This window comes from Sminthopsis crassicaudata, chromosome 4, assembly GCF_048593235.1.
Source record: "Sminthopsis crassicaudata isolate SCR6 chromosome 4, ASM4859323v1, whole genome shotgun sequence".
Lineage (NCBI taxonomy): Eukaryota > Metazoa > Chordata > Mammalia > Dasyuromorphia > Dasyuridae > Sminthopsis > Sminthopsis crassicaudata.
The window spans coordinates 260,356,759-260,381,830 of record NC_133620.1 but is presented as its reverse complement, the minus strand read 5'-3'; the positions used below and the strand labels follow the sequence as shown (position 1 = coordinate 260,381,830).

The 25,072-nt window shown below is 34.0% G+C and overlaps 1 protein-coding gene across 1 annotated transcript in view; it reads left to right on the top strand.

Annotated features, from left to right (window-relative positions):
* Positions 1-664: 664 nt before the first annotated feature.
* The window catches only part of HCRTR2 (hypocretin receptor 2), a 181,904-nt gene continuing 157,496 nt past the window's right edge, over positions 665-25,072 (top strand). Inside the window, exons 1-2 of the mRNA XM_074310630.1 lie at positions 665-814; positions 964-1,268. Of these exons, the coding sequence (XP_074166731.1) occupies positions 1,046-1,268 (223 nt within the window). The 5' untranslated portion in view covers positions 665-814; positions 964-1,045. The remainder of the gene's footprint in view (positions 815-963; positions 1,269-25,072) is intronic.

The window sequence follows — 25,072 nt, the reverse complement described above, 5'->3', positions numbered from 1 at the left end:
TGAATTCATCATTGAAAATTTTTTGGTCATTAAAATATATCATTTTGAGGAACTCCTTCAGGTCGAATGCATTATAGTCTCTTTAGAGAACAAAGCAAAACTGTCATGATTTTTATGACCCCCTTAATGTCCTTGAAGGGCATTTAACACTCGCCTTTGCCTAAGATATATTCATCTTAAATCACTTTTCTAGCAAAGAAATACTTCCACCTACCAGAGGGAAGAAAAGCAAAAATAAAACAACTAAAGAGAACAAAACAAAACACTCAAGGCTTTAGATAAGTGCTAAGTTAGGAAACTCAAGCATGTCTTATTTTTTCAAATGTTTGCTTTAAGTGGCTCTTTAATCATTGGGGAAGAACTTTGGGTCAGAATGTTTACGTTGTACTCAATGAATTGGTCATGAAACTGACCTGAAGCATTAGCTAATTTTGCATGTATATGCTTGTCATGCCCACCTGCATCTAAAGACGTATGTGCGTGCAGAAACTGTATGTGAAAGAACGGAGAATAAGGTAGATGTTAAATTTTCGAAAGAGAATCCCTATCTGACAACTACGATTGCCTTTGCCTTCTATATTGTTTCCCTAGCGCCCCTCCTACCCTTCCCTTCTCCACTAGGGAGGATGCTAGAGACTGAGGAGCTGAGAACTCTGTGCTGGAATGGTCTCCTTCAGGCTGGGCTGTCCTTGCATTCTTCTCCTCTTCGTGTCACTGCTGCAGCCTTGAATACTAGTTCCCTGTTCCCTCTGCTGGCTCCGTGCTCCAACGCAAACCCGTCTGGAAAATCAACGCAGCAGAGGCACAGGCAGAGGTAGAGGCAGAGGGAGAAGAGGGTGGCGGGAGGAGAAGTTCCTCTGGCAAAAGTCTCAGAGTGGCATTGGCTCGGGAAGTTTTCACGTCATTTGTTTCCCCTCGTCTCCCTCTTTCTTCTCCTCCCTCAATCCCCCTCCCCCTCCTCAGCGAACTCGGAGCGCCCATGGAGCAGGTGGAGAAGAGGAAACCGAGCTTGCAGTATTGAGATCTCCCGGACCCGGAGCCCGTGATGTCTGGCCCCAAACTGGAGGCTCCCCTGCCTTGTCGGAACTGGTCATCTTGTCCGGAGCTCAACAGGACTCGGGAACCTTTGGGGAATCTCTCACTCTATGACGATGAGGAATTGTTGCGCTACGTGTGGCGAGAATACTTACACCCCAAAGAATATGAATGGGTTCTGATAGCTGGCTATATCATCGTATTCATCGTGGCGCTCATTGGCAATATCCTGGGTAAGTGTCCCCATCCCGCAGCTCTCTAAAAGACGTCCCTCTGCCAGAGCCTGGGCAAAGTCTCTTAATCTCACTGTGCTCCCCTGGGTAATTGACACAAAGGGGTCTGCATGTAAATGGCTTTGGTCAGTGCGGGCTTTCCCCAGTTTGGTGGGGGGGGAAAAAGTTTCCTGTTTGACTAACCAGGGGGCATTGCACTGAAATGTTGCCTTTGCCATGCCTGCCAACCCAACCAGCCTTCATCCCTCACTCTTTCCATACTCATTGCCCTCTACCCAGCATGAAACCTTCTGAGGACAGAAGGAGAAGTGACTATCTAAAGACTGGACCCTGCTAAATGAAGCAAATTAGTCATGTTGTTATTATTGAAGCTGAGTACTTCTCCAGTTAGGCTGAATAACCAAAGCTGTGTGCTACTTGCAGCCCAGACCTGCCCTTTTAAGGAAAGGGTTCACCTGGGCTGCTAAAATCATAATGCGATTTCAAAGGCAGATTGTCCCTTTCTAGCTCTCAGCAGCACCTGCTCAGACGGACTAATGGGAGTGGGAAATAAGGGAATATTAGGGAGTGTCTCCTTCAAAGTCTAAATAAGAGAATAATAGTACAGGGTTAGGAAAGGAGAAGAGGAAAAAAGGTATCTATGAAAAAGTCTTACTCCCTCTCTCTTAGATTCATCTGATTTCTATTTTGTTCTGGCTTTGTGGTAGTTACTGTTCAGGATGCAGGAGTCAGAAAGGACAGACCCCAGTGCTTGAAAAAAGAGGCAAGGAAGGAAACATTAATTTCCTTGTTTTTTGTGTTGGTGCAGGTGGGAATGAGGGGTGGGAGATAGAGCATGTTTGTGATCTGTGGAAACCTACAATGTTCTTCTATTTAAAAAGGAAAACCTTTGAATTGTAGGTGAGATTGGGGTGGGGCTAGAAAGAAGAAAACAAATAAGATTGAAAGATAAACTTGCAGTGACAGGGAGCTGTATTTAGTCAATGGGATGCTGTTCAAATGTCCAGGACTGTGGTGGGTGGAGAGAGGTTTAAGGAGAATGAAGTCAAAAGAAAGGGTGATTTAGATAGAGGTTCCCCTAAATAGAGATAAAGAAATGTTAGAAATACACAGGGTGAACTATTGGGTTTGTGGGAAGCCAAAAGTCAGGAATGACCTAAGACTGAGAACAGTTAAGTTATCATCAAATTTTCAGTACTAATCTGATGCTGCTCTCTGTCCCTAAAATGAACAACCTTGGGTTGTAACATATTCATGAGCAAAGATAGATGACAGACCTGTACTCTAGAAAGAATGGGCAGGCTTAATATATAATATATAACTTCCTTCATATATACACACATATACATATGTTAATTTTAAAATACACACATATTTATAAGATGTATTCAGGTATGATGGAATCACTTGCAGTGCTGATGGAGATGGGCATTGTCATAGTTATATATAACTGAATGATGTTTGCCCTGATTCCCATCTTCCTTTCATTCATTTTCAGAATTACAAAGATTCAAGTGTAGTGCCACTTGATCACTGAATGATGATAATACATCATAAAAGTAAAGCATTTATGGATGTGTTCTTCTCTCTTGGGCTCTACAATCTCCCTAATGTGGTAATGAGTTCTTAGGATTCCCTTATACACATGTGCAGCTACTGTCAATGAATGGCCTTCATTGAATATCTGGGCTATTTCCTCACTAATACAATTTAACCATTGAGGAATATTAATGATCTGCATTGAAAATTTACTATTTTGAGTACACAAGTAAGGATGAAAAAGTATTTTGCTATTGCTTAGCCAACTCTTTCCCTTGTTATTTATGGTTTTAATACTTATGTAGAAATTGATATTCTACTTCATTTCTTCCCTCCTCCATCCTCCTCTCTGAGTCCCCTCAAAGCTGGGGATGAAGGGGGAGGGGAGGGAGAGGGGAATGAATATTTGTATGCTTGAGAAAGTTTTGATTTTCAGACTTAGGAAATGCATGCTATAATAATTCTGCCTGTTGGCAATATCTTGGGGAAATAGAGAGCACTGTCCACAAACCTAAGTGCTGAAAAGATAAGATCAGCTATGGAAAGAGAAAGGGAGAAAAGGAAGGAAGGAAGGAAAGAAGGAAAGAGGGAGGGAGGGGGGAAAAATACTTAGAATTATTTCATTCTCAGGATTTTTGAAGTTATTTCCTCTTGACTTCAAAATACAGAAATCCTTTCTAGTTGAGCTAAAAACCTCTTCTGTACTTGACTATTCCCTGAAAGTTGATGGGGTTTAGGTTTGACATTTAAACAAATGAGCAGTGTCATTACTCACCAGCAACTTCCTGCTCTTTGATGTCACTGTCAAATTTGCAAAATGGATTAGATAGAGCATTGCCTCTTTTTTGCCTCTGGTGTAAGTAATTTTATGCAGAGAGTGACAAGACAAGAAAGCACATCATTCAAACAATATAAAGAGACAACATTAGATATGAAGGTGAAATATCACGGTATAGTAGGAAGATTTAATCAACCTCTTTTCAGGTTCCATTCATTGTTTCTTTTTCAAATAATTGGCTAGTGTGTAGAGTTTTACCTATTGAATTCACTAATTTAATGCTATGTTCTAAAAAAAACATTTCCTTCACAACATTCTACTAGGAAAGCAGTGTATCAGGACCTTGCCTTTGCATATTAGTGAATCAGATGAATTCTGTCATCGACCTCTTCATTTCCCAGAGGCTTCCAATCTCTGCTTCTCAGAAGCTCAGTGCTTTATTATTTCTCTTCCTTCTCTATTATCTGTTATGACCAACTTTTGTCAAGAGAGGGAGGATCAGATCAATCCATTCTCATGAAGGTGTAAATGACTATTAAGACTAGATGTGTTATCTTTCTCAGGTAGGGGCGTGGGAAAGAGCACCTCTAACCATGGAGTTTCACCCACTATAGAGCTGGCCATAAGGAGAGGTAAATAGATAAGATGGCCTTTTTTTTTCAGAATCTTATGAGTGCCCTCCAATTTCTCAAAATAAATTACAACCTCCTTACCAACTCAGAAGGCAATCTTTGAGTGAAACCACAGAAGTAGAGTCATTCCTTTATTCATTCTATAAACACTATTTAAATAATTATCACACTCACAAATACTTTTGAGTACTGTGGAGGACACAAAATGCCAGATATAGTTTTTGTAAAGGCGGCATAGTAGAAAGAGCTTAGATTCAAGAAGGTCTGGGTCTGAATACTCCTCTCTGACACTTATTAGTTTTATGTCTACAGCAAAGTTGATTGATATTCCTTAGCCTTAGTTTCTTCTTCTGTAAAATGTAGATAATAGTGATGTTCAATTGAGATAATACATGTAAAATACTTTGAAATCTTAAGACACTAATTGTCAGCTGTAAATGTTATTTGTCTTCAAACTCAAAATAAGGAGCATCAAGAAACATGGGTTCTAGTGTTCCCTCAGTGTGTGACCTTGAAAAATAATGTCATTCTTATTAAAGATTTAAGATTTCATCAGTATACATTCTCCCAGCATTAAATTACAGATTCTGCATGTCTTATAAATGACCTTCATAAGTCAATTAAGAAATAAATCACTAAATAAGCATTGAAAAAGCATTTAATATATTACTGGCACTAAGAATCCAAAGACATATGAAGCAATCCCTGCCCTAAGGACTGTGCATTTTACTGAGAAAAGCAGCCTAGACTTAGATAATTATACATATAACATAAAAATCTATATATTACATATATTTACACATATGTGAACATATATATGTGTGCATATATATGAAATTAATTCAATTAAAATTTATGGAAGAGAGTCTTTATAACTGGAAGATATAAAAACAAAACTTCATATAAAAATGTTTGGGCTGTGTTGTCAAGGAAACAATGGATTCTAAGAAGTAGGGATGAAGTACTATTTCAATATAAATGAAGGGAATATCAAAGATATAAAAGCAGGAGATGAAGTGACATATATGATAGGAGGCATAATAGCAAAAATGACAGATTAGCTCAACTGTACAGAACCATCTGCTTCCAAATCTTTTGATGATGATATTGTTGGTGGTAGCAGTAGCATTGGTTATGATGATGATAATGATGATGATGACGGTGATGGATCATACCTTACAATTATATAGGGTTTATAATTTTTAGTTGTTTTCCTCAACACAACCTTGTGTGAATAGTAGAGGAAATATTTTAATTTCTTTTTGTTAGAGATTAGGAAACTGAGTTTAGAGAAATTAAGTTCCTTGTCCAAGGTCAAATAACTAACCAATTACAGAAATGACTAGATGTCTTCTGTCTTTAAGTACTAGGTTTCTCTCTCTATAATATCAAGACAATGTTTTTGGGATCCTTGGAGTTTGAACTACAATGAAACTTAGATAGCTTTGACTTTCCCCTACCTTAAAAGGAGAGCATAAAAATAAATAGAAATGTAAAATTAGTTTAAGCTGTTCACAAACTTAATGCATAATACAGACATTTAAGAATCTTGCATTATATCAATCTCTATTATATGAAGAGTAAAAAAAAAAGTTGCATAACTTAAAAACTGTTTGTGTTAATACCATGTATACAATCCTTTTGTTTATTAATTTTATTAAAGTTTTCTAACCAAGGATTTTGTGATGGTGGTTCCAGGAATTCCTTTCAATATGTTTTCCTGTGAATTTTGTTTCATTATCATTATTCAATGTTTTTGAATTACTATACTGTCCAGAATGTTTTTATAATGTGATATATTAAATGCATATATTTAGCATATATAATATATTTTCTACATATTTTCTTTCCATGAATACCTTTATATCTCAACCTGTTCAACTATAATCAGATTCCATGATGCAAATACTGGTTGTTTGTTTTTTTCCCCGAAGCCAATGACAGGAATATGGGTTATTCATTCATGAATCCTTTTTCATTCACTGATTCATTCATTTCATATCATAGGATCATATGATTCAGAGAAAAAAAGTATTTGGTGCAACTCTCATTTTATAGATGAGGGAACTTGATTGCATAGGTGTAAAATAACTTGTACAAAGTCAGTTAGGCAGCAATTAGCATCCATCCATTCAGCAAATAATATTGAAAAGATCTTAGGAAGATAAAACTGTAAAAGGTACTCATGGGAAAATCATCATACTCTAGTTTCTATCTAAAATTCTGGGAAGTCAGTAATGTACATAAATGTTAATTTACCATACAAGGGCAAAAATATATAATTTAAAAATGCACTTGTAAATAACTATCACTAAAAGTGAACAGATTACAAATCCTTTGAGTTAAAAGGAAGGAAGATTCCCTGTGGAAAGGAGCAATCAGCAAGTCTTCCATGGAAGAGGTGGAACTTGATTACAATATGTATGTATGTACTATCTGTATATATGTATATGCATGCATATGTGCATATGTATAATATAATTGATATACATATATACATATTAATTTATATATATATGTGCATGTAAATATGAATATATTTATTGTTGTTTAGTAGTTTTAGTTGTAGTTAACTCTTTGTGAATGACTTACAACACTACTTACAATTTTTTTGACAAAAATACCAAAGTTGTTTACCATTTACTTCTCTAGGTCATTTTATAGATGAGAAACTGAGGCAAACAATGTTAAGAGACTTGCCCAATGTCACATAGTTAGAAACTGTTTGAGGCCATATTTTAACTCAGAAAGATGAGTCCTCTGACTTCAGGCCTAGGCATTCTATATATTGCACCACCCTGTTGCCACACACGGTGTGTGTGTGTGTGTGTGTGTGTGTGTGTGTGTGTGTGTATGTGTGTGTGTGTGTGTGTGTGTGTGTGTATAGAGACAAATAGAGAGAGACAGACAGAGAAAAAGACATATACAGAGAGAAAAAGTTTTATGTAAGTTTTTGTTTAGTCAAACAGGGAGAAAATAATTACAACATTTGTAGTGTCACATAAAGAAAAACTTATGTTTTGTGAATATGCATTACTTTTTCCCTGTGAATAGGGTAGTCTGGGTAGAGCAGAAGGTGCATAGATGAGATTGGAACTATAAATTGTACTAAGATATATAGGGCTTTGAATGTCAAGTTAAGTCGTAGTTTGAATTTTATTTTATATTCAATATATAGCCATTTCATTTTTAGGAGGGGAATAAAATGATGAAAGATAATTTTTAAAAAATTAATTTAGTGGGGCATCTAGGTGGCGCAGTGGATAGAGCACCAGCCTTGAATTCAGGAGGACCCGAGTTCAAATCTGGTCTCAGACACTTAGCACTTCCTACCTGTGTGACCCTGGGCAAGTCACTTAACCCCAGCCTCAGGGGGGGGGGGGTTAGTTTAGTGGTTGTATTCATAAATGATTGCAATGGAAAGGAAAGGAGCTTAAAAACAGAGAGATCATTGAACTAGAGAATTTCAGAAGTAAACTCATCTAATTAACTCCCAAACTAAAGCTCAAATTGCCCAGTATAATCAAAAATAGCCATATACATTTTTTCTTGAAAACCTAATGTAACAGGACCTCTTTTCCTCCCAATATAATAATTGTGGTTGTGGAGAATTGTATTTATCAGCAATCACTTTATTAAACTCAGTTGTTCTTTCTCTTACAACTTCTATACCATTCCCTGTTATTACATAGAATAAACATAATGGTAATAATCTTACACAACAATTCTTCCATTATTTTAGGACAGAGTTTGCTACAATTTTCTCATTTAGCTAAATGAATTGTATTTTAATCAATTCATGATATAGAATAAATTTAGAGCTGAACTTTTCAAATCATCTAGCCCAACTCCTTCTTTTTAAAGATGAGAAAACTGAGCTTTTAAAGAAGCTCAGTGATTCATCTAAGTCCCTATCCATAAGAAGTGGAAAAAGAGCATTAAATCTTAATACAGAGTTTTTTTTTTCTTTTTTCCCCACTATAACAGATTGATTTTACTTATGATCTTTGTTGCTCTCTTCAGTAGGTATACATTTCAATTTGTCAGTATTCCTTCTAAAGGTTTGTGTTCAGAAGTGAATGTCTAATACAAGTATCATTTGATAAGATAATACATACCTAGAACCTTCTTCAATCTAGATATAATATGTGAATATTAAGACAGTCAAGATTGTTACTACTAAATCAAAGAGATTATTGGCTTGATTGGCCACCAGATGATAGATTTTTGATCTATACCAACTGTTGAAGATTATCTATTAAGTGACAACATAGGTGCAATCTGTGTCAGTAGAGGGGTTATATACATCAACAAAATAACAGATTTTTGAAATATTGAAATATAATATAATATTTTTTTGCACTAATGACTCATCCTGAGCTAGCCCTCTCTATTTCAGCTTTTAAAACTATAGGTTATGACTCTATATGGGATCTTGTAACTGAAAGTGAGGGTCTCAAAATTATGATTTATTATCAGTAGATGTTTGACTTGAATAACTATTTATATATCTCTAAACCTGGAGTCACATAAAAATTTTTCTGGTGAAAAAGGCTCATGAGTGCAAAAATTAAGAAATCCTGCTCTACATCATCTGCTCCTGCCCTTAGTTGTTGGCATTGAATTGAATGAACCTCCGTTGAACTTTTCTGTTTCTATAATTACTTTTTGAACCTAAATAAAAAGTTTTACATTAATTCAATTTAAATTTCATCTATTTATTTTTTACTACAACAAAATATCTTCGTTGTTTGGTAATTCAGTATGTTTTCTAGCTTTGTCACTACAAATTTTGATGCATATGCCAGGGTGCTTTCTTCCAAATCATCAATGAAAAATATAGGTTACAGATAGAGCCTTGAGACACTCCATTAGAGACCTTATTCAAATTGAAATCTTTGGATCCAGTCTTGTATTTAATGCTGAATTCATCTAATTCTGTTGTGCACGTTAAATATTTATTTTAAAAACAAAGATTCAATATATTCATGTCATTTCTCTGGTCTACCTGTATAAAAAAATAAATTAATCTAGCATGTATTAATAAATCAATACTGATTTTTTCTGAATCTAAGTGTAAAACTGTACCTTTGAATTTATCAAATTTCATCTGATTAGATCCAATCTTATGCACTAATTTGTCATAATCTTTTTAAAATTTTCCTCAATCACCAAGGTTATTAGCTATTTCAGATTTTGTGGTTTTACATTTGATAAACATGCCACTTGCATTTTAGTAAATTAATTAATAAATTAATAAAAGCATTTTATTAAAGTATTCTCATTGATGAGCATTTTTTAACAGCCTGGGGTCAAAGATAGGGCCTGGAACATTCTTTTAGACACATACTAGATTGACATTGAGCTATTAAGGAATATACATCGGATATGGTCCTTCAACCAGTATTAACCTGCTTTACTATGTAGAGTATGATTCCATCTTGTCCATAAAAACAGAATAATATTACTTGTGAAATTTTTAGACCAAATCCTTGATTTGATTGGCTTTTTCAATTTATCTAAAATATGACTTACAATTGATCAGCAATCACATAAGTCAATTATTTCAATCCAAAGATATATGTGTGTATATATATATATATATATATATATATATGTGTGTGTGTGTGTGTGTGTGTGTGTGTATACATACATATATATATAGATAGATAGATACATAGATAGATAAAGAAATACATCTTTTTCCTAGATCAAATTACATCAATAAGAACAACTAGGCTTAATATAGCGCCTAGCACACAGCAGATACTTAATAAATGGATATTGATTGAGTGATTTTTACTATCTGCTTATTTATCTTATTCAGCTACCCTTTTCCCTGTGATTTCAAGGGCAAAAGTTAATCTCCATTTTAGAGAAAATAGATTCAAAAGAAAATAGAATGGCTTTGTCTTTTCTTTGTTGTCAGTTATTTGTCATCCATACCAAGCAGTGAACTTGTGCTGTGTTTAATCCTCCTTTTTCACCAATAAAACTCAACTTTATTGTATTGTCCTTAGTTTTCTTATCCAGTTTCAGCCCATTTCAAGCTTCAGATATACTGGCATTACTTTTGGTAAGACAGTAACATTATGCTATATTTATCCTCTGTCTCTTCCTATTTCCACCTTCTGCACATTTCTTTTACCTAAGTAATTTGGTGAGTTCCCTCCACTAGGTCTCTCTCTTTAGACCTCTTTCTGTTGTTTTTTTTTTTTTTTTTTTTTTTCCTCCTCATTAGTATGGTTTACTTTTGTGGCATCATATTTTCATTCTTGAGAGATCGCTCAGTTGTGATAATTTTCCCTGTGAGATTTTATACTTTGAAGAATCTTCCTACTTGAATCTGATTTTTCAAAATCTAGGATGTATTTTAGACTGTATCTAGCATTTCAGCTCTTCTATCACAAGCGCAGGAAGGAGTGAGCACTTCTCCCCAAGACTTCCACATGCCCCAGTATATCAACCACTTCTTCCTTAGTAGTGATAATCACATCCAGAGTAGAATTTCTATTCATTGGTGCTTCCATCTTTAGAAGGATACATTTTTCAATAAAAGAATTCAGAAAGATATTAGATATTTTGCTTTGAGTAGAGCATCGTCCATTGGCTTTCTGGAAAATTGATTTTTTTCTATCATTACAGTATCATGACTCTGTGTGAGGCTTGTGACCTCCTGTCCAAGGGGTCTGTAATATATCCTGATGACAAAATAACTTCTATTTCCCACCCCACTCAGTTTTACTCAAATATTCTTTCCTGTGCTTTCCCTCTGCTGTTAATGATAGTAGCACGCTGATTGTAGGATATAGGATACTGTCCACCTGAAGTTTTAATGTATCATGCTCTGAATAAGGCATATTTTTAGAGCTATATTCTAGTTCTCCATTAATCCCAACAAGTTTCATTGAGACATGACAATTTCTGAATTTTCTTTCTATGAATTTCTACATATCTGAATTGATACCCTTCTTCTGTCATTGTGGTTACTTTTTTTTTTTTTTTTTTCTTTCCCTGTATTCAGCCTTAAACACTTTGATAAGAGTTAAATGTGATGAGCAGATACATTCTTATCAGTTTGGGATAAGTATACTGCTTTCCTGGTCAGGAGTCTTCCTGTCCTATATTTTAACCTTGATTTCAGAAATCTAAGACATAATTTTAGCCACAAATTCATATACAGATGTTTTATTTGTCTTTTTTTCATTTCCATATCCCTTTCCTTTAAGAAGCAACAGTGAGGAAACAATCTGTGTCCCTCTGGTCTTTGGTTTCTTCCCTGAAGCTATGTAATCTTTGCCAATACTTTCTAGGTAGTTTCTGGCAGTAGTGCCTATATGAATCACCAGGATTAGTCATCTGGTAAGTCCTTTTCAGATGCTCAATCATATCTTGGATACATGTTCCAGGAAGGCAAAAGCATTTTTATAGATGTTATTAGGCTGACCAAAAGTTTCCTTGGTAGCACTATACAAGGATTCTTTAGCCACTATTAATCTCTTCTTTAGATGAGATCTCTTTATCTACATTCTTGAATCCTTCTCTTAAGCCTTTAGTTCTTAATCCTATTACTTCTGCAAGCTTTTTAAAAAAGAAACTAGGAAGAAAATCTTGAGGTGGAGTTTTGTTTTTTTTCCTTCATATGCTCCTGCATTTCTCTCCACTGCCCCCTCCTATTTTTTATTTTCCAAGCTTAATATCTGGATTTCTTCACAAGTCCAATTTTTATGGGGAAATGGGGAATTCCCCATAAAACTTCCTTTTCTTTCTTATTTAATTCAAGTAATTTTCTCTTCTCAAACTTCACTTCATATAATGTTCTTTCAAAGAAACTATAAGTGGAAGGCCTCATCAAGTCCTAACTTCTATGGTTCTACTTTTCATCTCTTGAAGGACAAATATATACTTCTGCAGAGCACGCAGCTTCCTCTTAACAGAAGACTAAAATTGGTTTTCTGACCAAAATTTCTATTGTCTCTTTTCTTCTCTTCTTCCTTTGTTTGCTATTCTTTTACTCTTCATCTCTGACAAGAGTTACTTTACCACTTGCACTTCAGATCTTTAATTTTTCTCCCCAATGAATCTTGCTTCCATTGTTTAATGGAACACTTCATTGTCCCTAACAACTGTTGTTCACACAGTAACTCCTCCACTCAATTACCCTCTCTTTTCAAAGGCATGTTAACCTGAAGGTGGAACATAAATAGTAATTAGCTATAGAATAAAGTTAGCCATCAAATGCTCAGTGGACAGGAAAGAACATGGAACTTGGATTGTTAATACTATATTCAGAGAACCTGTATTTGAATCCTGGCTCAACTTTTAATCTATTATTCTGTGGAGTCACTCCAAGTTTTCAGGCATGCTTTTGAAAGCATTATAAGTGTTTATTACATTTCATCATATCTTTATACCTTGATACCATATTTAATATATTTTTGCCTTTAAATCAGTAAATCAGCAAGTATTTATTAAGAGTTTAATAGGTGCAAGACATTAATTAAGCCCTATAAGTATAAAGAAAAAAGTCAAATTGTAACTGTCCTTCAGGAGCTTATATTCTAAATGAAGAAGATAAAATGACTTAAACTCTTTATAGCTACACTTTTTTTATTTCTTAAGCATTAAAGAGCCTCATTTGCTTAACTTATCTTTTCTAACATCCTTTGACTTGCCAACTTGAGACTTCTTGAACCTTCTCTTAAGTCCTTAGATCTTCATTCTATTTTTCTGCAAGTTCTTTTCAAAGATGCTAGTAGTAAAATCTAAACATGGAGTCTTTTTTTGCCTTCACATATAACTGATTTTCCCAAAATTTTTCTCCTCAAATATCATGTTTTGTTATCTTCATGAGTCTTATCTTTCTAAATAAATTCCCTAATTTCCTTTTCTTCTTATTTGTTTCAATTCAATCTCTTTTCTGAATTTTCTTTTCCTACAATTTTCTGTTAGAGAAATTGGAAGTACAAAGTCTTAGAGTTCAACTCCTTTGTCTCCTCATTCATTGTATAAAGACCCATGAAGGATACTTGCATTAAGGCCATAAGTGCTACTTTATGAATCTAATACCACCATCAGTAAATAACTGATTATACAATGTTCTCATATGTCCCTTGGCTTTCTATTGGTGACCATGAGAACTTTCCTGAGTTATTCTCCATCATTAAATTTATTCATTTCTTCTATCCTACACCCTTATGCCTTTGATGTCTTACTAGTTTATCCTGATCTGTATTTAATCTTCATAGTTTTTTGTTTGGATGCAGAAAACATTTTCTATCCAAAATCTATTGGAATTGTCTCGGATCATTATATTGCTGAGAAGGGCTTACTATTGCAATGTACAATGCTTTCCTAGGTCTTCTCACTTCCCTCAGTATCAGTGCATGTAAGTCTTTTCAAACTTTTCTAAAATCAACTTGTTCATGATGTTTTATAGAACAAAAGTATTTCACTGCGTTCATATAACACAATTTATTCAGTCATCCCCCAACTGATAGGCATTCATTCAATTTCCAATTCCAATTTGACACCACAAAAAGAGCTGCTACAAACATTTTTGCACATATGGTTACTTTTCCCTTTTATATGATTTTTTTTTTTTAAGATAAAGACCCAGAAATGACACTGCTAGATCAAAGGCTTTGCATAGTTTTACAATACTTGGGTGTGGTTCTAAATTGCTCTCCATAAGGGGATGTGGGAAAACTGGGACACTGATACATTGTTGGTGGAGTTGTGAAAGAATCCAGCCATTCTGGAGAGCAATTTGGAACTATGCCCAAAAAGTTATCAAACTGTGCATACCCTTTGACCCAGCATTGCTGCTATTGGGCTTATATCCCAAAGAAATACTGAGGAGGAGAAAGGGATCTGTATGTGCCAAAATGTTTGTGGCAGCTCTTTTTGTTGTAGCTAGAAACTGGAAGTTGAATGGATGTCCATCAATTGGAGAATGGTTGGGTAAATTGTGGTATATGAAGGTTATGGAATATTATTGCTCTGTAAGAAATGACCAGCAGGAGGAATACAGAGAGGCTTGGAGAGACTTACATCAACTGATGCTGAGTGAAATGAATAGAACCAGAAGATCGCTGTACACTTCAATACTGTATGAAGAGGTATTCTGATGGAAGTGGATATCTTCAACATAAAGAAGATCCAACTCACTTCCAGTTGATCAATGATGGACAGACAGAAATAACTACACCCAGAGAAGGAACACTGGGAAGTGAATTTAAATTATTAGCACTACTGTCTATCTACCCAGGTTACTTATACCTTCGGAATCTAATACTTAATGTGCAACAAGAAAATGGTATTTACACACATATATTGTGTCTAGGTTTTATTGTAACATATGTAAAATGTATGGGATTGCCTGTCATCAGGGGGAGGGAGTGGAGGGAGGGGGGGATAATTTGGAAAAATGAATACAAGGGATAATATTACAAAAGAAAATTATTCATGCATATATACTGTGGAAAAAAATTCTAAATAAAAAAAAATTTTAAAAATAAAAAATAAAATAAATTGCTCTCCATAATGGTTGGATTAGTTCACAACTCCACAAACAATGCATGAGTGTCCCAATTTTCTCACATCACCTCCAATATTTACCATGTATTTTGCTGTTATTTTAGACAATCTGATAGGTTTAATGTAGTGTCTCAGAATTGTTCTACTTTACATAGTGATTTAGAGCATTTTTTCATATGACTAGAAATGTCTTTAATTTCTTCATCTGAATACTGCCTATAGTTATTTTTTGGACATTTATCAGATATAGGTTGCATAGCATTTAAAACACTGAATCTAAAGTCAAGAAGATGTAATTTAAAATTCTACATCTTTTACCCACTATATGATACTGATAAAGTCACTTACTAGCTTTCTGCCTTAGTTTCTTCATTTGTAAAATGGTGATAAAAATATCTAACTTCAAAGGCTGTTTAGAGTATAAGATGAGATGAAATATATAAAACTTACAGTGTCATAAAAGTTATGGATATCATTAATATCATTTCTCACCAATGGCCGATCATATTATTTTTAGCATTGGAAAATCTCATTTAACTCTTTATAATTTTTGTCTTTTTTCATCTAATTGATACCAAGTTCTGTGAATGCAAGAACTAAATAATATCTAAATATGTACATGCTTCTTTGCCAGCACTTCACTCTGATCAAAGTGAAACTCAATTCCTAAATACATATTTTTTTAATTGTAACTTTCAGTCAAGAACTGAGAAGTGTAGACTAAATGTATTCATCATCTCTTGTTTCTATCCCTGTTAATTCTTCTACCTTGACTTGCTATTACTTAACTTCCCCCATGCCCATTCCCTCCTCATTCCTAGTATTCCTCTTATATTCTCTCTTTCCACTCTTCCCCCAACCTCTTCATCCCTTTCCCATTAATCTACTTATCCTTCTATACTGCACCTTATTATATTCCCTCTTCTATCTGTTTTTTTTTAAATAAAATTTGAAAGGGGCTCTACCCTTGTAGGTACATAGATAAATAGACATATATATATATAAAATTCTTTTTTAGTCCATTCCAAAAATAGTAGGATTTCAAAAACTATGTCCTCCTCCTCCATTTAATTCCTTTGTTAATTTTTGCTTTTTATTATATATCATATTTATCATATTATACTCAGCTCTACCAGATCTTTCTTTTTGAACTACCCAATTATTACTAACAGGCTGAAATAAATGCTCTCTAATGTCCGTGCACAGTCCTCTCTCACTTAAATTCATTTCACTTCTATGTGATGGCAGCATCTTCCTGATGTCACAGCAGTCTTTGAGAATGAAGGACAAATAAAACAACAATATTTCTCCATATAAAATATAAATACTTTGTCCTTATTGTGGTCCTTGAAATTGATCTTTGATATTGGCTCTTATATGTCAAATTTTCTATGGAATTCAAGTTTGTTTACAACAAAATTCTGAATATCAGATTGTTCATTGAATGTCCTTTTTTCATTCAGTATTACACAGAATTTTGTTAGACATACTATTTTGAGCTCCAACCCTAGTTCTTTTGATTGATAATATGTAGTATTGTGGGACTTTTATTGTAATCACTAATGGGTCTTATGTAATTCTAATTGTATCTCCAGCATATTTGAATTGTTTTGTTGTTCTTGCTTATAAAATTTTCTCTTTTATCTGGGATTTTGGAAATTAACTTTAACATTCATGTATGTTTTTTTCTTGTATGATCTCTTTTAGGTGGTTATTGTTGGATTATTTCTTCCTATTTTTACCTTCCTCTCCTGTTTTATCTTTAGGACAATTTAATTATTTCTTGTATAATTGTATCAAAGCTATTTTTCTGATCATAGTTTTCAGTAGTCCAATTATTTGTATATTTTCTCTTCTCAATATGTTCTCCAGATGTATTGTTTTTCTTATGAGATGCTTCAAATTCTCTTATTTCTTTCATTCTTTGTTTTTTGTGTTTTATTATTTCTTGGTGTCCTCTACCTTCCCTGGCTTCTAATTTTCAAAAGGTCACTTTCTTTCTTAAGAATCTGGATCTCCTTTTGTAGTTGGTTGACTTTTTTTTCATATAATTCATGCTTTTGGTTGGATTATTCTTATTTTTTTTTTGTTTTTCTTTTATCTCTCTCATTTGATTTTAAAGTCTTTTTTAAAATTTCTTCTATGAATATTTTCTGGACAGATAGCCATTTTACATTACTCTTTGGATAGGAAAATATTTTTTGTTACTTCAGTATCCTTCTCTGAAGATGAATTTTGGTCTTCCCTATTTTTATAATAACTTTCTATAGTTGAATATTTCTCCTTTTCCAGTTCAGTTTTTAAAAATAACAACTTGTTAGTATAATCATCTCTAGTCTTGGGGTACAGAGGATGTCAATTCTTCTTCAGGTCTTCCTTTAGTTTTCCCTTGTGACTTGGAATCTAAAACCAAGAACTCTGTCCTCCTATAAGTGCTCACAGCTAGTAGCTTTCCTGCCCCAGTGCTTCTGCATTAACTGGGCCTATGTTGGTTCCTTCTTGCCTAGGGTTACATCTTAGCAGCATAGCTGGACTTGTCATTCCTCACTGGAAGAGGTTGCCTCAATCTTTCCAGACTCAGTCGCTGGATTGCCCATATTGTCCAGGAGGTGAATGTTCCTGTGGTTAGACTGATACTTCCTTGTGAACCCAGCTACCCCAGCTTCACCATTTTCTGTTTCAGGGGAGCTAGCCTGGAGGTATTTATACTTCAAATTGTCCAAAGCTCCATCCTGGAGTCTTTCTGAGGATCTTTTACAATTGTCCAATAAGGACCACTGTTCTTCTCCAAGTCTTATTTATTTTTCACCAGTCTACATCTGCCCTGAGGTGCAATTTTGTTTTGCTTATGGAAGAAATATGGGGAGCTTGGGTATATCTGACCTACTCTGCCATCTTCATAGACTCTTCTCCCAGCAATTGTCATTTTGGCCAGAAACCCTGAGCGTTTTCACCTCCCAGATGGATTCCTTTTTAAACATTTATTCATCCATTTATTTGCTTGTTTTTGACTAGGTAAGAAAGGCCATTTTTACATCATTTCTTTCTTATCTAGTCTTAATCACTGAATAGGTAGTTGACTCAGTCAAACTGAGACCTGTTAAAGCTTAAAAAGGCTATTGTCTCCCTTTGCATCTGGGATCATTCTCATTTATATAATGTGTGTGTGTGTGTGTGTGTGTGTGTGTGTGTGTGTATGTAGATAGATAGATAGATAGATAGATAGATAGATAGATAGATAGATATAGATAGATAAAAATATATCTATATCTATCTATATGTGTGTATGTATGCATATACAATACGTGTTATATTTATCATATAATTATATTATACATGTAGTTATCATTTACATATATATAGTAACTACATATATAATATGTTATATATGTGGTCCCTGGACCCAGATGCTTCTCTGGGAGAAAGTCAAGCTGGTTATCTTGCATAGCCTTCTGCCACTAAAATCTAATTCACTTGCTTGTCATGGCATCACCTTGTTGATGTCATGGTAATCTTTGAGAATGAAGAGGAAACAATCACCAAGAAAATTAATGGATCTTTCTTCCAAGTAAATATACACTTATCATGATTACATAACAACAATTTAACATTTTCCTTGAAATCAGAAAGGAAAATACTCTCCTTTATTAACCCAATCATTTTCTGTGAAGGAGTTCCCTTAATCATCCCAAAGAAAGGGGAATTTGTCAATTTAGAGGAACCTAGCCTATTTCTCCAGACTTTAGGAAATCTTCTGAGTCTAAGAACCTTGAACCTGGGGCAGCTAGGTGGCACAGTTGATAGAGCACCAACCCTGAATTCAGGAGGACCTGAGTTCAAATGTGATCTCAGACATTTAACACTTCTTAGCTGTGTGATCCTGGGCAAGTCATTTAACCCCAGCCTCAGAAAAAGGAAAAAACAAAACAAAACAAAACAAACAAACAAACAAACAAAAAAACCAAAGCAAAACAACAACAACAAAAAAAAAAAAAACCTTGAACCTGAGGAAAGGCTGAAAAGAATCTAAAGAACCATAAGCAAAATATGATAATTCTTCCTGGAATTTATATTCAAGAAACCATTTGGACATATTTCTCTTTTTCCAGAGCAATATTGATGAAAATTAGGAAATCAGATGTAAAAGAAAATTTAAAAGTGAAAATAATAAGACTGCTTGGAAATGATTTTACTAATGAAATATCCAGGGAGGTTAATTCTCAAGATCACTCAATCAAATATAGAAATAAGTTTTCCAGAACTTCAACTATACATTTAATTGTTTTTTGTTTTTGCCTCTTCAATGGTTGGGGAGGAATAGAAAGGAGAGAGAGAATATAGAACTCAAAAAATTTTAAATGATTTTAAAAATTCCATACCTGGGAAATCTTTAATTAAATAAAAATATATTTTTATTTTTTTTTTGAGGCTGGGGTTAAGTGACTTGCCCAGGGTCACACAGCTAAGAAGTGTTAAATGTCTGAGATCACATTTGAACTCAGGTCCTCCTGAATTCAGGGTTGGTGCTCTATTAACTGCGCCACCTAGCTTCCCAAAAAATATATTTTTAAGAAGACCATTTAGCCAGGAAGTATCAAAATGGGATTTTAACCTAAGTTGTTAATTTTACAGGTTTCTGTGGAAAACCTGATCTGTTCCAGGATGAAAAATATTCTATTTATAATAACATATTTGAAAATTTTCTGAATACCTTACTTAGAAAAATTTAATTCTTCATTTCACTTTCACTTCTAAGTTACAATAAAAATTTGAATCACTAACTCCCAAAACTGGTTAGATTTTGGAAGAAAATTATACCAATATAGTTCAGAATTTCAGGAAGAAAAAACAATTTTACAATAATTAATTTAACTATGATGTTTATTAATGATATTACATGATCTAATTACCAAAGACACACACACAAGATTGGTACATATATACATAGTTCCCAATTTTATTATGATACTGAGAAATGAGGCCTGTGGTCATATTATTCCTATACTGATAACTTGTAAAAGGTTCCAGTGGCCTAAGTGCTAACACAGCAGCTTCTGTAACCACCTTATAGCCACTTGTACCCAGCCTGCTGCTCTGGCTAGAGTTTATTTCATGAGTTGTCTAGGATTTTAATTTAATTCAAACTGGCAAAAAGTGGTGGTTAGAAAATAGACTCTTTTTATACTTGGGAAAATAAAAAATAAATAAAAGCTGAAATATTTTACAAATGTACCAATTAAAGATAAAGCTGACCTAAGGCACTGTAGAATGAACCAATTTTGAGTAAGCCTGATAAGGACAAACAGAAGGGTTAGTAGAATTATTTTGTTGCCCAAGGTTTGTATTTATGGAATCATCAGTCAGTCTGGCTCTTCCTCTCTATGGTATACTCCCCCTCCCAACTTTCTCTGGGGGAAGAAGCTTATTCTGACTAGTGTATCTTATAAGTCTAAGTAATCTTCTACTAATTCTTTTCTCTGGATTGGGAAACAAACTATCTAAAATAATTGCATGTACTTCTTAAAGATCTTTAGGAAAGAATATTCTCATGGTCCTTCTGTGTAACTTCTTAGAGTACTTAACAAAGTTTAACAATAATTGCTCCGTAATTTAAAATATTTTTCCTCTACTTTTTCTGGATTACTTTTCAAGAACAGCTTGTTGATATCATTTGTCTATCAAACTTTTAGGTATTGGATACAAAAAGATTATATATTTTATATAGATTATAGAAGACATGTAGTCCTACCCCTTCACTTTACAAATGAGGAAACAAGGTCCCAAGAAGTAGAGTGACTTGCTTAGAGTCTTACAGGTTCGATCAGAAGAGGGATATCAACATAGATCCTCTATTTCTAGCACTATTTTCTTTGAGCTATAGTATATATATATATATATATATATATACATATATTCACCAATGCCATAGTCTGTTACTATTTTCTTTCATATGTTCATAGATTTAGAGATGAAAAGGGACATATATGCATCTCATACAATATCCTCATTTTAGAAATATAATAGCTGAAATGTTATGAATTCAATTAATTCTTCTGGGCTTATATGGATAGTAAGAAGAACTTTAAGAATTTCATACATGCTCTTCTGATTCCAAATCCACTAACCTTTCCATTATTTCTATCCTTATTACTATTAATAACTTCATAGTCTATCAACCCATTTCAATTCTTCCATATTCTAATTAAACTAAGGACAACTTCAAAATTATTTGCATTTCATTCCACTCTCATATATCAAAATTATTGTGAAGCATTTTGATTTCCATCTCATCAACATATTTCATATCCAAACATTTTTTAAATGTTTAATTTCTACTTTATAACCTCTCCCATCAACTACTGGAATATCCTTTTCTTTCTTTTTTTGCATCCAGATTTTTCAAATGAAGACTCTGCTTTGTCCTGTCCATTTTCAACATAGATGCTGAAGTAACAGTCTTAAAATGTAGACGCGTCTCTCTTCTGCTCCATAAACTTCATTGATTCCCATTGCTTTTAGGCTACAATACAAATTCCACAATTTGTCATTTAATTTTTTTCCTCAAGTGAAAGTAATTATATATTACTCCTTTAATGAATTCTTCTCTTTTGGTAAAGTCCAACTCTTTAATCCAATTTGAGGTTCTCTTGGCAGAGATACTGGAGTGGTTTGCCATGTTCATCTCCAGATCATTTTACTAATGAGGAACAGAGGCAAACAGGGATATGACTTATTTGCCAAGGGCCACAAAGTTAGTTACTGTCACAGGCCAGTTTTATAGCACAAGTCTTCTTGACTTCAGGCTTGGTGTTCTATCTACTGTATGACCTAGCTATCCAAAATGAATCCTATGCTACAAATTGGTCTGCTTTTTGCCATACTTAAATGACACTCAATTTCCTGTGCTTTTACACAGGCAGATTTGCAAATGGGAAAACTTTAGAATGCACATCTTTATTTCTATCTTTTTGGAAATTCAGGTCAATATAAACTTCAACAACAATACTATATGATGATAAATTCTGATGGACATGTCTCTCTTCAACAATGAGATGATCAAATCAGTTCCATTTGTTTAGTAATGAAGTAATGAATCAGCTACACCCAGAGAAAGAACTATGGGAAATGAGTATGGGCTACAAACATAGCATTTCTACTCTTTCTGTTATTGTTTGCTTGCGTTTTTGTTTTCCTTCTCAGGCTTTTTAACCTTCTTTCTAGATATGATCTTTCTTGAACAGCAAGATAATTGTATACATATGTATGCATATATTGTATTTTACATATACTTTTAACATATTTAATATGTATTGGACTACCTGCCATCTAAGGGAGGGGGAGAGGAAAGGAGGGGAAAATTTGGAACGGAAGGTTTTGCAAGGGTCAGTGTTGAAAAACTACCCATGCATATGTCTTGTAAATAAAAAGCTATATAAAATTTATATTTTAACTTCTGGTTCTAGAATATCAGGACAATTTTCCTCAATAATTTCTTGAAAGATGATATCCAGGCTATTTTTGTATCATAACTTTCAGGTAGACCAATAATTTTAAAATTATTTCTCCTGGATCTATTTTCCAGGTCAGCTGCTCATTGAAAAAATGAGATAATTCACTTTTTTTCCCTATTTTTTTCATTGTTTTGGTTTTCCTTTATTGTATCTTGATTTCTCATAAAGTCATTAGCTTCCATCTGCTCAATTCTATTTTTTAAGGAATTATTTTTCTCAGTGAGCTTTTCTACCTCCTTTCCCAAATGGTCAATTTTGCTTTTTAAGAAATTCTTCTCCCTGTTAGTTTTTTGTATTTCCCTTTGCACCTCACTCAGTTTTCCCCCTAATTTTTCCTTTATCTAGCTTACTTGATTTTCAAAGTCCTTTTTGAGCTCTTCCATGAGCTGAAGCCCAATTCTTTTTTTTTTTTTTTTTTTTTTTCTTGGAAGCTTTGGATATAGGAGCTTTGATTTTGTTATCATCTTCTGAATATGTGTTTTGATCCTTCTTGTCACAATAATAACTTTCAATAGTCAGAAACCATTTGTGTTGTCAGCTCATTTTCCTAGACCATTGCTTGGCTTTAAACTCTTTGTTAAAGTAGTGCTCTGTTTCCAGGGTAGATGTCCTAAGCTTCAGGAGTTTTATGAAGCTGTTTTCAGAAATCCTTCTAGACCACAGTTCCTTTTCTGCCCTGAAGTTCATAGGTGTGTCCCTATCCCACTGTAGCTGTAAGATCTAGTGTCTTGGCCAACACTGCACACCAGATTCCCCAATTACCAAAGACTCTCTCCATTAACCTTCTGAATCCTCCCTAGTGTCCCCAGATTGAGAGATCCAGAAGCCTCCAGCACTGCTGATTCAGAGATCCCACCTCACTGATATTTGGGGTCTGGGCTGGAGATTAGACCAGCCCTATTGGGATTACACATTGAGTGCTCACATTGGGCTCCCATTGTGGCTCCACAGACCCTTTCTGGTGACCTTCCAGCTCCTTTTTGGTGTCTCTGGACTGAGAGGTCTGGAAGCCACAGTACTATTGCTGATTCAGAAATTAGCTAGGCTGGGGTGTCTGGGTCCAGTGCTGCACCAGTGTGTCCTGCTCTGAGACTCCCACCCTGATGCCCAGAACTTTTCGGTTGAGCTTCTAAGTTGCCTTTGGCTGGAAAATGTTCTGTCCCATCTTTTTGGGTGTTTTGATGCTCTAAAATTTGATTAGAGTTATTATTTAAAGGAATTTGAAGCAGTTTGGAGAAAAGGTTGGGCAGGTTCCTGCCTTTACTCCATCATCTTGGCTCTGTCCCCTTTCAACATTTCTTATAGCATTCCCCAGTTGATGGGCATTCTCAGTTTCAAATTCTTTGCCACCAAAAAAAAATTTCTATAAATATTTTCATTTTTCTAATATATAATCATTTTGAGCATTTTTTTTAACATAACTACAGATAGCTTTAATTTCTACATCTGAAGATTAGCTTTAATTTCTACATCTGAAGATTTCCTGTAGGGTCAGCTAGGTAGCACAGTAGATAAAGCAGTAGCCTTGAAGTCAAGAGCACCTGAGTTAAAATCTGAACTCAGACACTTAATACTTCCTAGCTATGTAACTCTGGGCAAGTCACTTAACTCCAATTGTCTCACACACAAAAATTATTCAAAAAGTCTTTGAATTCATTAAATATTTATTTTAAAAAATTAAAAGGCTGTTTATAAATATACTTTGACCATTTATCAATTGGGGAGTGACATATTATAAATTTGAATATTTGAGAAATGAGGACTTTATGAGAAACACTTTCTATAAAAATTGTTTCTCAGCTTTCTTCTAATCTTGTAATCCTAGCTATGTTGGTTTTGTTTGTGCATATAACTTATTAATATAATGAAATCAAAATTATCCATTTTGCATATCATCTCTTGTTTGATCATAAAATCTTCCTTTCTACATAGATCTGGCAGGTAAACTGTTCTTTACTTTTCCAATTTATTTATGGTATTAATCTTTATGTCTAAATCCTCTACCAATTTTGACCTCATCATATAGTGTGTGAAATGTTGGTCCATAAGTAGTTTCTGCCATGCTATTTTCCAACTTTTCCAGCAGTTTTTGTCAAATACTGAATCCTTATCCCAGAAACTTGAATCTATGGTTTTATTAAAAGATGGCTACTATAGTAATTTACTACTGTGTTGTGTATATTTAATCCATTCCACTGATCCACCACACTTATTTCCTAGCCAGTACCAAATAGTTTTAATTATTACCATTTTATGATATAATTTTAGGTCTGATATGTCTAGGCCACCTTCCTTTGCATTTTTTTTCTTTATTAATTCCTTTGGTATTCTTAAACTTTTGTTTTCCAGATTAATTTTATTAATTTTTTTCTAGTTCTATAAAACACTCTGGTAGTTTGATATGATACTAAATAAGTAAATTAATTTAGGTATAATTGTCATTTTTGTATTAGCTTAGTCTACCCCTGAGCAATTGATAGTTTTCCAATTATTTAAATTCAATTTTATTGTATTTTGTAATTATGTTCATATGGTTTCTAGGTTTATCTGGACATGTAGACATGTAGACTCCTAAGTATTTTATAGAGTTTACACTTACTTAAATGGAGTTTCTCTTTTCATATTTTGTTGCTAGATTTTGTTGGTAATATATAGAAATGCTGATGACTTCTGTGAGCTTATTTTATATCCTGCAATTTTGCTAGTTGAAATTTTTCAAGTAGTTTTTTTTTTTAGCTGATTCTTTAAAGAATCTCCATTTTTCTAGAGAAACACCATTTAAACTAACTGTAAACTCTATAAAAT